At 38.2% G+C, this 17,500-nt stretch overlaps 1 protein-coding gene and 1 pseudogene across 1 annotated transcript in view; both read left to right on the top strand.

Moving 5' to 3' along the window:
* LOC138012563 (uncharacterized) overlaps positions 1 to 17,500 on the top strand; it is a 583,226-nt pseudogene that overhangs the window by 68,716 nt on the left and 497,010 nt on the right.
* Positions 16,739 to 17,500, top strand: part of LOC137982076 (cingulin-like) — a 2,076-nt gene continuing 1,314 nt past the window's right edge. The window contains exons 1-2 of the mRNA XM_068829120.1: positions 16,739 to 16,750; positions 17,432 to 17,500. The exon at positions 17,432 to 17,500 is cut by the window's right edge and continues 146 nt beyond it. Of these exons, the coding sequence (XP_068685221.1) occupies positions 16,739 to 16,750; positions 17,432 to 17,500 (81 nt within the window). The remainder of the gene's footprint in view (positions 16,751 to 17,431) is intronic.

The raw sequence follows: 17,500 nt of genomic DNA, 5'->3' as shown, positions 1-17,500 counted from the left end.
TACTTAACAGCTATGCGGCTGGTATGACACCGACCAAATTCCTGGCTGGAATTTCTGTTGTTTTTTTTTCACATATGAGATAACCGTTTCATTGAATAACATGTACTTTAACATATCTTCAATTCAACATCTTTTCATAAGTCACAAACTTAATTTCAACATGGCAAATGGCTTCTTCTGCCTCATGAATAGTGGAACCATACTGAGTGGGGGCATGTTTAACCCTATCTAGTTGTTCAGCAGAGAAGATCGAGGTCCAGTATGAATGGTCATGGGCATACTGTACAAGAAGTTCTTGCTTTTGTCGATCTTATCCACAGCTCACTGTCCCTTTTGGCAAATTCACAATTGATCCTTTCCATTACCTGTCGTTAGAATTTTCCAGGCACTAAACTGAATGGAAAGGTTCCATCATTCACGTACAGTCCCAGACCAATTTCAAAAGGGTTTTCCTGGCCATTAGTTGAAATGCGTTGACCCCCAATTGTCAATTCCATGGTGTAATCCCCATCTTGTTGATTGGGACTTAAGGTAGCCATGGGTACATAAGCACAGACAAACGTGTTGGCAGGTATTTCATTCAATGTGAACAATCCCAGACCGGTTGATGCTCCACCGATGCCTACCACATTGCTCTGCTTGACACAAAGATATGCCTCTCCCGTTTTAGTAATCGTATATGTGCCATGGCTCTGATCATGTGATGAACGGCAAGGGAAGGAAGAGACAATTGGTTGTCATTTTGTCTGTAGTCTAAATAAAATAGTTTTTAAATATGTTTACAAGTGTCTGTACAACTTTTAACTTGAAAGGGGGTTTATCTTAGAACCAAGGAAGGTTAGGATTGTGGAATCTTAGAACACAACAAAATAGCTAGCCTCAAACATACCTTTTGTCAAAGCAGACTCCACATGCTGATGGTCCTCCAGGCAGGGCCTTCGTCAAATTGTCATTGGCCTCGCCTCTAGTGACCTTGTTTGAGCACAATTTCTTACAGGCTTCTCTCTCATGCCGTGGCAAGTTCTTCTCAACACAAGAACCATACATGGAGTTTTCATCCAAATTGTGCAAAACAATGTCTTCTTTGTTGTTGCACCTAGCACCAAATACACACTTTCGTGTTGCTCCACACCGCAGAGTACCCAATCTGTTTTCCTTTGCAATTTTCTGTGGGGCAAGCAAGCGGTTCTCTGGGTGGAATCTAGTGAAAGCATGACTAAAACCAGTGACAACTCGCAGGGCATAAAAAAGGGCTCAGTGGTGCTTGTTTGGGTCACTGAAAATGGTGACATGAGCCGTTGGCAGCATTCTACCTGGGCAGGAACCAGAGCTTCCAGTTGGTTCAAGAAATTGATCTCAACCTCAGTTACTTCGGGATGCATGAATCTGAACCAGAATTCCTTAAGGGGGCAGCCATAATTGTCTACAGGGCTTTCATATTCTTCACCAATTTTCTTCTCACACAAGTGAGCACTGCCACTTTGAACAAACATACCATTAAAGCGAGTCCAAACTGCATCACGCAATGGGTTTTCAAGGGTGACGTCAATATTGGTGACTAACCCATCATCATCACAAGGATTGACTGATTGGTGTGGTATGGGTTCTGACAAAGTTGGTCTGTGTGTGTCACATCACTGATATTCTCTGGTGCCCTGCAGTCTAGATCTGCTAGATGTTTGACTGCTGTTCTGACATCAGAGTTCAAGAAGTGGGTCATTGGTTCATTGAGCAATAGTTCTGGAGAGGAGGATTTGATCATGTGGAGCTGATGCAGACATGGACAGGTTCTCGATGGTATCAAGAATGCTCAAAAGAACTGGCAGTTTTGGTGGACCACGCCTTGGCTCCTCTTGAAACTCTGTAGAGGAAATGCTACGGTGTTGAGAAATTGCTGCTGACAGGAATGAACCAATGGCATCAGATTGCTGGATTGCAAGCTGAAACCGATGTTGAAGTGACGGATTAAGTATCTTCAAAACCTGTAGGATGTAACAATAAAAATCACAAATTTAAGGAGGGTGACACTTAACTAGGGAAAGGCAGTGGTTGATAAGGAAGGTTTTTAGTCAAGAGCCCTACAAAAAGGTTGCATGGATGGTTCTTTGAAGTAAAATTTTCAATGGGAATCTGATATCACTCAGAGGAGGTTGGACAGCAGCGTGCAAGGCGTCATGGGAAATTTTTATTTTTCAGTCAGTTGCCTCCAGACTTCAAGGGAGACACATCTCCGTTGTAATCAATATGGACGCCATTGATAGATAGCCACAGAGTCAACTTCATTTAAGAGTTCCAGTTGCTTCTTCTTACATTGCTGTGACATGCGCAATTTATTTACTTTCTCTGTTCGAAGCCGGCTCTCTTTGATTATCAATGGGTTCAAAAAAAAATTCCTTTTGAAAGACGAAAGTTCATTTTGCAACTGAGCGAGGAATTAGATGCTCTCAAGTCAGCGTCAGTTCTATTAAAATCCCAGTGTTGATTTTGAGGTAGGGTATGAATTTTCTTGTTTTAGAATCATGCATTGTTGGAAATTTGTCTGTATTTGAGGCTTGAGCCATCGTCGTTCTAAACTGTGTGAGAACAGATTTTCCTGGCCTAATTAATGCACAACATGTTTAGAGATCGTTCTTCTCATGTTGTAGTTTGACCCTCAAGAAAGCGACCAGGAGAGCATCCTCCTCAGAAACAGCCATTGCACAACCGCATCGAGCTCCAAAGGAAACTTTGTCAGTTGCTCCATATATTGTTAGATGTTGACAGGATGAATGTTGATGCAACTGTTCGTCTTTCCCAGAAACCTGGAACGGCTGGCCATGGAATATTTTTTGGTCAAACACTAAAGGATGACAAAGAGGAAAATGAGGACATTCATGAAAAAGGAAATGTTTTATTGTTTGTCACATAATGGACTGGAAAACTGTAAATAGTCTCTCCTTAAAATTAAAAATATAATTTTAGTTCACCATGTCACTGAAAGTTGCCCTTGGTAGACAGGTAGTTCAGGTATCGTAATGTTTCAGAACATATCTTAACATAAAATAAGTCACCAATGCTTACCTTCTGAAATAAGATATCAAGCCATTTGTTTTTGGGGGGTTCTTGTTCAGAGAAATGCTGCTTATCTTGTGAAGATAGCCCCCTGATAGTCAAATTGCCCACATGACAGTACTTTCAGAAGTAGTGCAATTTCAGGAGATAAAAATGTGCTGTACACGTTGGTGTTTTGAGGTGTTGGTGGCGCCCACGACAAGCCAAGACAGGAATTTTTGAAAATGGCACAGAGAAAAATAAAAGCAAACTGTCAGGTCCAAGTGCAGCTGAGACCAGAGCCAACTAATGGCATGGACAAAAATACCATAGCCATTGACTTGAACCATGGTAATGGATGGTTTCATTGTTACATTGCCAGAGAATTCACAGGTTTATTGCATACACTAATTGAAAATGAGAAATTGTTGACATACAGGTAACTGTCCACCACATCATGGTTTTTTGTGTGTGCAAAAATTGGATATAACCCTTTAATTTCAATACTAAGAAAGGAAAAGTGGAAAAGTATGTTATGACAAGGTGCCACAGTGCTCGGTGAAATAATATTAAGAATTGCTTAAGATTGTCTTACAACTACTCGCTATTTGTATCTGTAACAATACTGTTGATTTTGTTTAATTTACTGGTATCAACTATTCATAAGTATAAAATCTATGAACATTTTTTTTATTGTACATGTACATTAAAATACTTTGATGAGTCTCATAGAAACTTAACTTTCCGTGGTAGACGTAGTGTGTAGTGCACTTACAGTGCACTACACACTACGTCATCAGGTTATAAGAGTGTAAAAACTGTATATCATTCAATATTTATTTATTTTTTGTTATCCATAAGGGAGGCTAACAAAATCTGGACCTTGCTTGCTTTGCATTTTTTGAGCATTAAAATAGGACTTTTGGTCCTTTTTTTCTCACAGAAAGTCGAATATTTTTAGCTCACCCATTCAAATACTAACCCTGCCGGACAGGGATTAACTGCAATGAGATTTTGTCTTGGAATGGTATTAGGCTTTTGGTGGTATAGAAATTTCAAGGAACTTGAAAATGGTCAACATATCGGCCTCAAATCAATGTTTCGCCATTCTCTTTTATTTTCTTCAATCTTTCTGGGTTTAGCATTATACTAGTAACCACATGTCTTTTCAGGGGGCTATTTACATAAGACATCTACCATGGCACTGCAGTGATACATGGTACCAAAACAATATCGTGTATTGTTAGGGCTACATATTAGGCAAAGACAAGTTGAATCTCCTGAAAAACAAAATGCAGCTCAGTTGACAGTTATGGAATAAAGCACTGTGTTACTGCACTCAGTCTTAGGTCACTCCTTCCTCTCCCCATCTGATGTACCTCATTGGAAAGCTTGTTCTTGATGCCATTGCAACTGAGAAGCCCTTAATAACATGCATAAGTGGACTATGGAAAGATAAACATGCAGGTTTTCCTCTGCAAGAACTTATAGCAGTACCGATGTTTGGAGCATTAATTTTGCAAGATTTTTAGGGAAGAGTTGCAAAAAGAAATATTGTCCCAAAATTGAGAACATGTTGTCTGCTCTCAGAACTCTGGAAAACAAATTATGGGCAGAAATTTCCTGAAACACTGTCGTTTGTATCAAGCACAGGTTGAGTTAAGATAATTCAAAATCAGTAAAGAAAACTTTATTTGCACTGACCAACATATTTTGATCATCTGTAACATCTGGTTCAGCAGCTCAATTCAATGAAGCTGTGTACTAATAATGCACCTATCAATGTTAAGCCCCAGGGAGGGGGGGTCGGGCTAACCACACGAGTTTGATCGTGAGGTCTGTCCACATGGTAGGGATTTTGATCGTATGTGACGTCCCCAGGCTAAAGATTTTGATGGTACAAAGGACATTTTACCACCTTCACTTGCCGCTGGGTGGGGATTTTGACCAATTATTTTGTACGGGGGGTTGGGGAATTTGAATTTTTTTAGATGAAAATGTCAAAATCCCGACCTCCCGCCCCCCTCTGTGGGGCTTAACATTGATAGGTGCATAATAGTTCCCTAAAGAAGCTTCAATAATTATGGTCTCTACTTTGATTGAAAATTTAAAGGATCAAAAGAGATTATGATTGTCTTTTATTTTTCTTGTTGCTGTAGCAGTTACAGCCATAAATGGCACGTTCTTGGAAACCATGGACTGCAGCATTATGTTATTATATGAAACGATAGTGATGTTATAGCTAAGCATAGTAACATTTCTTAGCACTGGCCAAAAAGTGAGCAGCAAACCAAGATGAACGTTTCTGTTTCTTATCTCTTGTGGGGACAATTGACTGATCAACAAGAATACTTCATACACAACAATGGTTCTGCGGTTTTAGAGTGAAACAGGGTTTTCCTCGAGATTGAACTGACTCTTGGTGCTTGTTTTGGGAGCTTCCCTTGCGTATCATCATCAGATGATATGTGCTGCCTCCTTGAGCTTCCATACATTTTCAGCAGCATTTAGCTCAGCAAAACATGAAAGATAGATCTTATCTGGCCACCTTTTGCCCGTGTACTCTTCGAAAAGAGGTAACATTCCCCGCCATTATGTCATGCGAACACAACAAATCTTGCAATCCGTTTTGCTGTATTTCGACAACAATAACTGAAAATCCGTTGCGGGGCAGGGGGCCACCTATAAAATAGAAAACTTATTAGTTATGCTATATAGTGTTGCATAATTGAAGACTCTAAAGTGAACACAAAGCGAGAAATCGATTTCTAAAAAGGGCACACTCGAAGCGTGTCAACAAAACAATGCAATGTGGGACTTCGTAAAATATTATAAAAATGTACGATTAAAATTCGTCTTACCTTTAAATTGCCTTCATAGCAATGAAAAACAACTCCAATATGTTTAATCTGGCGCATTTATGGTGAATTATCAATATGCCGAATTAACGGAGGGCTTCTGAGTTTCTCCATGGAACTCTTCGTCCGACATGAAGATCTGTATGAACGCTGCTCATTGGTCGAAATTTATCACGTGACAGCTGTCCAACCTCCTCTGGATATCACTTCAATCAGAAGGTGCATGGGTGTGCAACTAGTCCCAGTCCTCTTCCATCGGAAAATTTTCGGGAAATGAAAGGAATCTGAGGCAGTTGTTTTTTTCGTAAACTGTAGCATGGAATTGTTATTGGACAAAACTAGAAATATGGTTCTTGAACATCCATGCTACTGATTTTGTGTTTGACTGTTTGCGTGGTGTTGCCTCCCTCAAAAACATGTGATAAATCAAGTTAATTGGCTAGGCATCTTCTGTGTTGGTCCTTTGATTCACCGAATGTGGTTGTCAGTCAAAGCAGACGAAGAAATTGTTAAATAGAACACAATTGGCAAAAAAGGTAACTGTATAGAAATGATTACTTGAAAGGGGTCCGTAGCCTTCTTAAAAAAAGCAATTTATTTATTCGTACGGTAATTAGACAGAAGGAATATAAAATACTATATATTATAACATAGAGCAGACAAAGTTAGTAACAAGGGAACCCAAAATAGCTATATAAAGCTAAACTAGGCGGGTGCCTGATCAGTAGTGGAACATATAATATTTTCATTTATCACATTTACACATTTTTTGGTATAATTAGTATGAAAACATTACTTTCGAAGGGGCACAGTGCAAGTTGCCTTCAAGAGTCGATGTCTTTCGTCTTGTAGACCTTGGTTTAACTGCTTAGCTGCACTTGTCAGTAGCCAACTAATGTATATCTATGTATGTTGTTTGTTGTACCTGTGTTGCTTGCTCATGATTTTCCTCAATACCAGCAAGGGTCCTCACGTCTCCTTCAGAGAATTGTGTGATTGAATCTGGGTGTACTGCGACACTGAAGTGGCAGTTTTCCAAATACTCCAGGTAAAGTTTTGCTTTCATAGAAGCAGACCTTGCCTTAGCCAACAGTTCTTTTAAGTACTTTGTGTTATGTAAGTTGGCCAGGTCCTGTTGTGATAACGTTTCTTCTTCATCACCATGACCTTGTTGCAAAGATTCTCCTTAAGAGATCAATAAAGTTATAATCAGCTTGCAAATACTGTGTGCCATATGAATATAAAGTTGTATGGTTAAGTATTTTTAATTGACTACAGTTCAATATGTGTGTATTGCTAGGACAAACATGTTTCATCCAAATTCTGACCTGAAAATAAGTTAAGTTTACATTATTAAGAAAATCAGAGAATACTGAAAACAATTTGGCTGGAGCTTGGAGAGTCATGGCTTACCATAGATCTTGTTTTGCAATCTACCCTTCTTTTGCATTTGCGTACTGGTCTGCTTTCTTGGCCTTCAGTCACTGTGAGCAAACAAAATCCAACAAATACTGGTAAACATGCACAAGTCTGTATATTAGCTATGCGTGTTGGAAAGGATGCTTTCTAAAAAATATTTTGATTTGACTGACTGTGTGCAACACCGTATTACCAAGCAGCTACATGTTAGGGTACCATGTAAACAACAATTATGTCTTAACAAAACATGCTCCATAGTGTGACCATTAAGTCCTCTTATATTCGGAAATTCGTACATTCACTTCACCACTAAATCCACTGGCTTAGGGTTTGAAATCGACTATAAACTGAACTGGAAATCCCAAGTTAAAGCACTGCATACTAAGTTTGGAGAAAAGCTGAAATTCCTGAAAAAGTTTAAAGCCCTTCCCTCAAGTGTCTTGGAAGAAATGTATTTCAAAGGAATTGTACCAAGCATCACTTACTGCATCGCTGTTTGGGGATCTTGCTCACCATCTGCATTTTATACTTTGGAACATTTGCACCTGAAAGCAGCCAATCTAGTGCACAAACTCCCTACCGAAACTTGTGACACTGACGTTCTTGACCTTTAAAATGGAAACCACTAGTCTATTTTTACAAGGGTAGGCTTGCTTCTATAATATACCAGGTCTATCATAATAGTTTACCTGATCAATTCACAGCCCTATTCGAAACACGCAACACTAATACTAATTATAATTTAAGGTGTATTAATCACTTCTCGCATGTACAGTACAATAGCAACATTGGCAGAAATAGTGTAAGGTATAGAGGGCCCATTGTTTGGAATTTAATTCCTGAAGCCATCAAGGACGGGCTTCCTCCTATCAACTTTTTAAACAAAAACTTAGACAGGCCTCAAAGATACTGGACCAAAGTCAATTCGAAAAAGAGGCCTGTCTGATAACATCAAAACAATCAGATTTTTTATGTTTTTAGTTTTTAAATTTTAGAAGTTTTTATTATTTTCATTTAAGATTTTGTAAATATAGATTTTAATTAAGTTCTTGGCAGGTCCACACCAGCCTTCAGGTTGCCGCAAACTGACCTGCCTTAACAAATAGTATGTGTATGTATGTACCTAACTGGTCACACCATGACCAGTAGACAATCTATTTAAGAAGACCCAGGTCTATAACTAGTAATAACCACAAGTTAGGAGGTGCAGGCGAGGCTATGCATGATTTGTTTCACCGAGGTTAACGATTTCATTGTAAAACAGTGGGGTTGTGTTCTTTTTCCATTGTGGACATTTATATTTGCAGGGCAATAAAGGGTTGCATAGTGTGGGTGATTAACACCAGTTTGATTATACACTAGTTCTATTTTGTGTTGGGTTTGACAAAATGGTTAGTTTTTCACGTTGTAAATAAAAACACTGTTGATCATTAAAAGGAAATGGACATATTGATTTAGTCAAGGTCATTTGATGTAATGGAACAGTGATTTATTTGAAAATGTAATGGAAAGAGAAATGCACAATATTGTTTGGAATTATATCTGTTAAAAACACAAAGTGTTTGTTAAGAAAACTGAAAGGAAATGACTGTATCGTATATAACTATTTTTGCATAGATGAGTGAAAGGGCATTCATTAATGATCATTTAAAAACTGGAATGCAAAGTAATTTACAAATACAATGTTGTAGTTGTTACGACATATTATTTTGTTAGTCACATTTGTATGTAACTGTTCTAAATAGATTAATGAAAGCACATTCATGCACTAAAATGTTCATGATGAAACTGTAACTATAACATAATTAATATTTTTTCCCTAGATCAATGAAAACACATGCACTAAATTGTCATGTTAAAACTGTAACTACAACATAATTAAGGAATGCTAATTGTTATTGTAATTTTTTAGCAGTGTCACTTGTATGATTAACTTCACGTTCATGTTAAAACTGAAGCTATAACTGATGAATAAATGTTTATTTGTGTGAAGACTGTCTTTTAGCAGTCACATTTGTATCATAATTGTTAGTTTTTGCTATGTTCATTCAAGTTATTCAGGCTTCAGAATGTTTTTCACATAATTGGATGATCCATCCACTAACATGGTGACATGTTCTGCTGAAAGCAGTGCTTCTGATATTTGATCTGACGTTAGATTCGATTCTTGCTTGTTGTCGATTAGGATTTTCAAGACATCTGTGAATGCAGTGAACCAGGTTTCCCTTCCATCTACATCGGCACATAGTCTTGCAGACATTGCTTTCTTCGATGCTTTTGTTTTCTGGGTTGCACCACATGATGGGCATTTAATGATGTTTGCATTGATGTCGTATGGCATTTTTTTGTTGCAAGCCTTTATTTGACATTGGAAATAAATGTTTAATTTGTCGACAAATTTAAATTCTTGGACTGTAACTTTTTTGTCCTTGTTTTCTAAAAGATCTGGTCCTTTGACTTGTTTGAGTTCTGTTTGGACTTCATCAAAGGTGGTCGATGCTGTGGTTCCCAGCATAGTATTTCCTGAATAGTTTTTCACGCTAAAGTTCTTGAAAGTGTAACTTTTCGAGTTTTGGACCTTGTCTATGAGGTCATCCCATATGTGGAGGATTGTGTTACCGGTTGCATCTTCGATAACGCAATCCTCCTTGACCTTTCCATTCTCGCTATTTCTTTTTTTCACTTCTTTGGCCGGCTTTTGGCCAAGAGTTAGGATTCCAGTGACATTAACTTTCTGATTTCTTGTAAGTGTCGGCAGCTGATTCAACGTGATGTTTGAAGCAACTGCGGGGCTACTTTGTGTGGCATTATCTGACAAAGTTGTGGTTTGATTTACAAGAAATTGCCCATTGTCCTCCTTGACATTCAGTAGTTTCACGGGATTGCCAGTTTTCTCGTAATGTTGACATTGAATATGCGTTGCGTTATCAAATCCTACTACTTTCCAAGCTTTAGTGGGTGAGGTCTGAAGGGTGCAATGATAATATTGCGTTCCTTTTTTTGCTTTCTTCATTGGAGAGACGTTTGAAATAAATCCTGGGTCGCTTTCTGAAAAAAAAATGAAGGTAGAAATAAATTGTTTGGATTTTATGAAGAAATCGATTACTGTAGTCGTTTTTAGGTGTTTATAGATATCGTAAGAATTCAAGAACAGGAGGTTACCATAATAATATATTTGATCCGCATTGCTTTCATGAGAAAGTATTTCAGGAATTAATTAGATTAAGGCAGCCATGGTATTACATGAATTCTCACTAAGTGAAATGCTATAGATATACATACCTTTGCGTTTTGAAGGGCTTGACGGTGAAGACATTTTGTTTGTACTTTGAATTACAGTATTTCCTGATAGAGAAAAGGATGTGTTAGTTAAATATTTAGCTTTGAGCGAAAGTAGTAACAAGAAAAACAGCTTTCAAAGCAATGTCTTGAAGACCAAGTTTTGAATGTTTTGTAGAAGTAATAAAAAGCTGACGACCTAGCAATTTTGGTTTGACATAAGGTAACGGAACCACGTACGCTGGTTTCAATGAAAGATCTGTACTTAGATTGTTATGGCTTGGCTGCTTAAAGAAACTGAACGCTCACACGTGACAGATCGTGATAGGTCACATTGTATTTGCAGTGATTTCACCGTGATAGCTCTGTGTTTTAAGCTTGACTTGTTACAATAAAGTTGACTTGTCTCGTGGTGGACAAAGTGGTTCAATGGTATAATTGTGGCAAAAATGTGCCGATATTTTATAAACAAACCGAAGTGGGTGACAGCTGGTGTGAAAATGCAAAAACGCTCGACGAAAAATCAAAGGCTTTCCTTTATGTACGTAAAAGCAGCCATAAAATGTTATTGTATACCTCACAGTAAACTTAATAGGTAAAGTACCTTACTAACCTGCAGATATAGGACAAGGTTTCACTCTAAGGTCAATGGACGCACAGCTCTTGATCGCTCTACAGTTCAAGTCTTCAATGGATCAACGCCAAGGTAAATGGATGCACAGCTCTTACTCTACAGTTCAACAACGCCAAGGAGGAACACAGATCTCTCGCAATGGCCGGAAGATTTCGATACCCGACAACAACAGACACGGACAGGAAACGTTCCGATCACAAGTTCACACGCTCAATTTTGATTGGACGGCGTGCCAGCTATGCATGAGCTGCACGTGATTCTTCGACGAAATAGACGTCGTCCACGTGATAAAATTGTGTTGTGTTCATTCCAATTTATGGACCGCCACTTCTGCATGAACTGCACGTGATTCTTGACATTCTTAGCTTCAAGAAGGCGAAATTTACATATTATTTGAGCCCTTCAACTACATTAAAGATCATGGACTATGGAAGGTGAAACAGCTATGCTTTGGTGAGAATTGTCTTCTGCTTGGTGTTGGTTTCTAGCGGTCAGGACGCCTGTGCTCAAATTACTGCTGTCTCGCGTGGTCAAAGCGCCTTACGTCCTTTCATTTCATTGGTTTTTAGTGTCTCTAGGGACAAATATTTGGAAGGTCCACTTTTTTTGCTAAATTCGAGTCACTGCAAGGCTATATAACTGCCGCGCATGCGTTTGAAACCAATGTTGAGATTAGGATTGCGGGCTCCGCTGGCTGCCCGCAATAATTATAGTTGTCTTTGAATGCTGATAGCTCAAAAATACACTTGGTGACCTCCATTTATCAAAGGGGCTGTGTCATGGTAGTGCATTTAATTGCTCCTTCTTGATATGAAACTACTTTGAAACAAGACAACTTTAACCTACATTACAAAAAATAAATGTCTTCAGAGCACACAAATTTTAAGACATAAACTGAGGTATTTTACTTAAACACTCCTTCATTGTTTTAAATTGTTATTTTACATTTTCCTTAATTTAGCTGCCAGTTCCCAGTAAGTGGATTTGACTATGTTTTGTGACACAGCCCCTTTACTTGTTTTGCTTGGGAAGAAATGAGCAGCGTGGATTAAAAACCATCCGGTGCATATTCACAGCTACCTTCACTAATGGCAAATTAAGATGGCTTTGAATTCACTCCTGTGATGTCTTTTTTAGGCGTTTTTAGGTTGCTGTCTTGTTGTCATGGTAGCATATGACATTGCTCAAAATTAAAGTGTCTATGAAGTAAGAAATGATTATTGCCTATTTGAATTTGTTTTCAAAATGGTTAAGAATGGCATTTTCCATTTTGACGTATCATTTCCTTTTTCGGAGATTTTAGATTTTCTCGTGTTATGCGAATGAACAAATTGATGACGTAATCAATGGGTCCCCTGGAGGATGAATCATAAAAACAAGAATAGCTCTGAAATTGTGAGAGGGATGATTATTTAAACTTGGTATGAGTGGCAGATGTACATTACTAGTTTCAAATAGACCAGTCTCATTTTTTGGAAGATATTTAATATTTTGTGATTTTTTTGCCCGTGGAACGTTTGATGACGTCATCAGTTTTTGCCACGTTTCTTTCCTGCAAACGACTTTCAAATAAGCTTTAGTTACCTTTTGTATTTCAAAGGCACTTTTCAGACTAAATTTGGAATTTACAGTATATGCATATGACTAGCATTGTCAACTCACCGTTTTGCGCTTCTTCAGCAGCTTCGGTCTCCATGGAAACCAGGTCTAGCCAAAAAAAGAGAGGTTAAAGGGGTAATATCATGTAATTATCATTTTTATTTTGACCGTAAATTTACTAAATTAATTTTCAGTAACTTTTTCATTCTTAAATTTTCTTCTGGATCACCGCAGTGAGAAACAAATCGATTGAATTTTAAAAGAAAAAATGAGCCACACTAAGTTCTTATGGATTGGCATTCATTTTAATCTTAAGAATGGTTTTTGTGAGCTAAAATAGCCGTGTTGAAGAAACTTTGGCCATTAATTTTTTGTTTGCCATTGGTAAACAGGTCTCCTTTGCTTTCCAGATTTTTACTAAAATCCATGACACTGCTCCTTTAAATTGGCAATTGTTTCAATGTTCAATTCTTTTACACCTCAGATAAATCAGACACGCCTTTTGAAACCCTCCATTAAACTTAGTTAATGTTGTACTATTGGTCGTATAAAGTCTTACCAGGCATTCTTCAGGTACTCATTTGGGCACCCTCCACCTGTGCAATGGGAGTGGTAGCTACGGGACGGAAAAGCAAGGATAGCACATCTTCAGACTAATAGTAGGGTTCACAATGAGTGTGAAATTGTGATGTTAACCCACCGGTTTGAGCCCCTGCAATAACCTCTGTTTCCACGGGCGTGACATCTAGGAGAAGAGTGAATAACTAGACAATTGTCTCAAAGTTCAATTCTTTTACACCTATTGATTTGGAAGTATTAAAGTCTTAACTGGCATTATTGAGCCACTGTTCACAGCTTCCCCCGTCTGTGCAATGGCCACATGCACAGGAATGGTAGCTAAGGAACTTTCCTCGATTACGGGTGCTGGTGGGGTTGAAGTTCTGCCAACCTCGTTCGCAGAAAACGTTGTCATCTCTCCCAACTTGCTCTGGAGCTGTTGGAATTTCTCTTAAGCATTTGCTGGGAGTTGCCTGGCACTAGTTTGTAAATCATTTAATAGCGATATAACTTCTAAAAGTAAGTTCTCCAGAATGCGAACCATATTCAAATGCTAGATGCGTTCTCACATTTGAATTAGAAATTGTAAAAAATAACGGTTTCTGTTAAAGATGTATCTGACGTCATTTACAGCCAATAAGATTAAAGCATTCCCACAATTAACGGACACTGTTTTTTTTTTTTTCCAGGAAGCTAAAACTTCATTCACTTGCAAAGCTTTTTTCATTCAGTGATTTTCAAGTGCTGTAGAGATGGCACACACTTACAAATCCTGGTAAAAAAAAACTGGAAATGATCAGTGTTTCATATGGTACCATAACATTGCTGTTGTGTGATACAGTGTTGTTTAGCCTCATTTGATGTAAATAGAGTCTTCTTAGAAGTGTTGAAACCCTTTCAAGCCTCCTTGAAACTAACACAATTTATGAAGTTAAGAATGCTGTGAGGGAGTATAAACGGATTTCAAATTTAGCAAATAACTGTAAAATATATAACTGTAATTTTAACGTTCACAGAGGAATTTCTTTAATATTAAGAAAACTTTAATTGAAGTTAAAGCTATATGTGGGTTCATTTATTCATTCATTCTTTCCTTCCCCAACTTATTTAGCTATTTTTATGTAAATGGAAATGTCAGTCTGATAATTTCTTTAATTCGGTAAAATTTGTTATTTTGTGGACTTTTTCGAATGCACCAAATTTGTGCGTGCAAATTATTGGTCGGCCATGTGGATCAGATAAATTCATTCCACATAAATACAATGTACCAAATTACTACGAATTTAACCAACATTGTCTGTCAATAACAGCAATAACCTCAAAAACGCTTTAAATAAAATAGAAATTTGCATTTCAATTAACGTAAAATGGCACTTTAACAAATTCGCCTGTATAGAATGATGGTAACTTCTATTCGGTCAACATTTGTACACACTTAAATGTACACTCATTTCTCCTTGTTTACTCTATCCACTTTAGCAAGGTTCTTGATGGAATTTTCATCCAAGAAAATTAATATCTCGAGAGCGTTTCGCCACCTGCTCTAAGGGCAGACTGCACAAAAGTTTTAAGGTCAAATCGATTAGGTAGTGAACACCGAAAGTGTTCAACGTGCCACTTCAACGTATATGTACATCCAAATTTCTAATACGAACGATGGTTTTAGTTACAATAGATTTGTTCCCATGCTCCTGTTCGTTTAGCCTAAAACGACTAATCAGGGCTCTGTTCGTTTAGACTATGAGCAGTCTCTCTTTTTTGGCGAAGTCCGTTGCGCGACTAAGATAAATCAGGGAAAAAAACATATGTAAAGCTATGGTAATACGAGCGAAAAGAACGTCCAACTTGTCTCGCAACATTGCTGCGAAACTAGTCGAAAAGCGATGTCGGACGTTTTTACATCCCACGAACAACCTGTCTAGTAGCAAAAAAATGTGTTTCCTACTCCCTCACTACGTTCATCCGAAGGAAAAATATTTTCTCCAGAACGCTGACGCATAGGAAAAGACACGAAGTATAAGGCAGGCAGAGTGAGAGCACTTGCCCGACAATGCTTTAATGCCATTAAATGCTATAACTGTATAAAGTAGGAAAAAAGAAAAAACAAAATAAGTTACGTTTCTTCTACACCAAAGGTAGGGAACAACCTGGTCAATTGTAATCTACTGTCTAAGGAATCCTTGACGTACATATTGTTAGCTGTTTCTGATTTCCAGCGACCATGGACCATGAGTAACCTGTCAGAAGAACCTGACTTCGGTACATTGTCAGCTATAAACGTTGCGCCACCGGATCTAAGGCTATGAGTGCTAAAACTGACCGAATTTACTCCTGTAGCCAAAAGTGATTCCTTAACTAATTCTGTACACCTAGTATAGCTGAGCCTCCTGGGACCTAAAGTATACGAATTGTCCTTCCTATGACGTTGAAAGGTTCTGAAAATGTAAGCTGATGAATTGAGATCAATGCCAGCTGCGGAAAGATATCAAGACAATAATGAGTGAGGACATGTAGCACCGCCACTCTTAGCAATAAATACTATATTACCTTGCCTAAATTGCTCAGTTTTACTACTCTTAACATTAATCTCTGGGTGATCGTCGTGAAGTAGAATATCCGAAGCTTGCACATCCAATAGCTCGTTGATCCTAAAGAGACCATAAAATCCCAAGACAAACAGTAAAGCTGTGCGTAAATCCCTAAGATTACTGCCTTCGTGAGCAAAGTGAACATAAATACGATATATCATGTCGGGGGTGATGGGCTCCTTTTTGTTGACTGGCCTACTGAAAGCTCGTTTCCTGGCCTGAACCAGGCTGTGATTTAACGCAGTGTCAACCCGATTACCGTGTGCACCATAAGGAATAAGATCATGGACCCACTTTAACGCACAGAACGCAGACAAAACAACAGCATAGGATCTTTTAGTTTTATGAAGATAAGACAAGTATTCTGAGACGAGTAAACAAACACAAGACAGGACTAATTTCACGCCTCTGGACCTAAGTTACACGGAGAAATACCTATACTGGGTAACATATTTTATAACAGAAGAATTGGCTTTAGAGGCTAAAACCTGCTGCATGATTGTACGTCTTCTGTCCGTACACGTCGGTCCCCAAGAGGAAGCTCTCTATCAAATCCCAAGGAAAACAAAAGTACTAAGAAATAATGTGAGGTGGGGGAGGGGTTAACAAATCCCTAACCCAGCAAAATACTCATTAGAGACCTTAAGATACCCCGAAATCGGTGTACGGGTAACGGGTAGCACCATGTTTTTTTCATTTTGCAATGACGTCATCGACCTTACCCGGTAGACCCAGCCGTTTTCCCGGGGTAGACGAATTACGAGTAAGACAAGATGGAGAAGCGAGTAAGTTTTTATGACGTTTTAAGTGCAAATGTGAATTGTATGACTCCTTGGCAATGTTATTGCAAGTCTGTTGAAATATTTTTGCCAAATTTAAATTTTAGCTGTAAAGAAAGCGCTTCAAACTGGATTGATTTTGGATCTCAAATGAGCGGTTTGAACTCTGAAACGATATCAATTTGTGGCGGATTCAGGGGATTTCTGTGAATTGCTCCAACGTTCGAGTCTCCCAAAAGCACTAGCATTGAAAAATTTTGCATGGGAGTCACTGATGAAGTTGAAAATCAAAAAAATTGTTTGGCGATGTGCCTCGATCAAATGGCGGGGTTGCGATAACAATTGTTGTGCCCTCGCGCTTTCGGTCGAGGGACTTCCCGCCAAGTTTCTTTAAATAGTTCCATGATATTTCAATAAGCTAGTGTATCAATGAATTACTTGTTGTAGCTTGTTGTTAAGATATAAAATGTAGAATTTGAGTGCGGTTGTGTATGTATCAAGTGACATGCATGTACAAAATTACTTTAAAATTACTATAACTTGCTTAGAACTAAAATAAGATCACCTACGGTTCAAAACAATGTACCTAATTGTGAGAAGTACAAAGAAGTGTGTTCGTTTTCAGAAACCCTCCTATTCACTCTTCAGTATCTTAGAAAAAACCTCACAATGGTTGTTCATTTCTAGACTATGTTTAGATGGCACATAAACCATGACCTTGATCTTCTTAGAGAAGTGCTGGCATTAAGACCTAGT

Source organism: Montipora foliosa, chromosome 1, assembly GCF_036669935.1.
Source record: "Montipora foliosa isolate CH-2021 chromosome 1, ASM3666993v2, whole genome shotgun sequence".
Taxonomy (NCBI): Eukaryota; Metazoa; Cnidaria; class Anthozoa; order Scleractinia; family Acroporidae; genus Montipora; species Montipora foliosa.
Note: the sequence above shows the minus strand (reverse complement) of the source record. Positions and strands in the feature narration are given on the sequence as shown.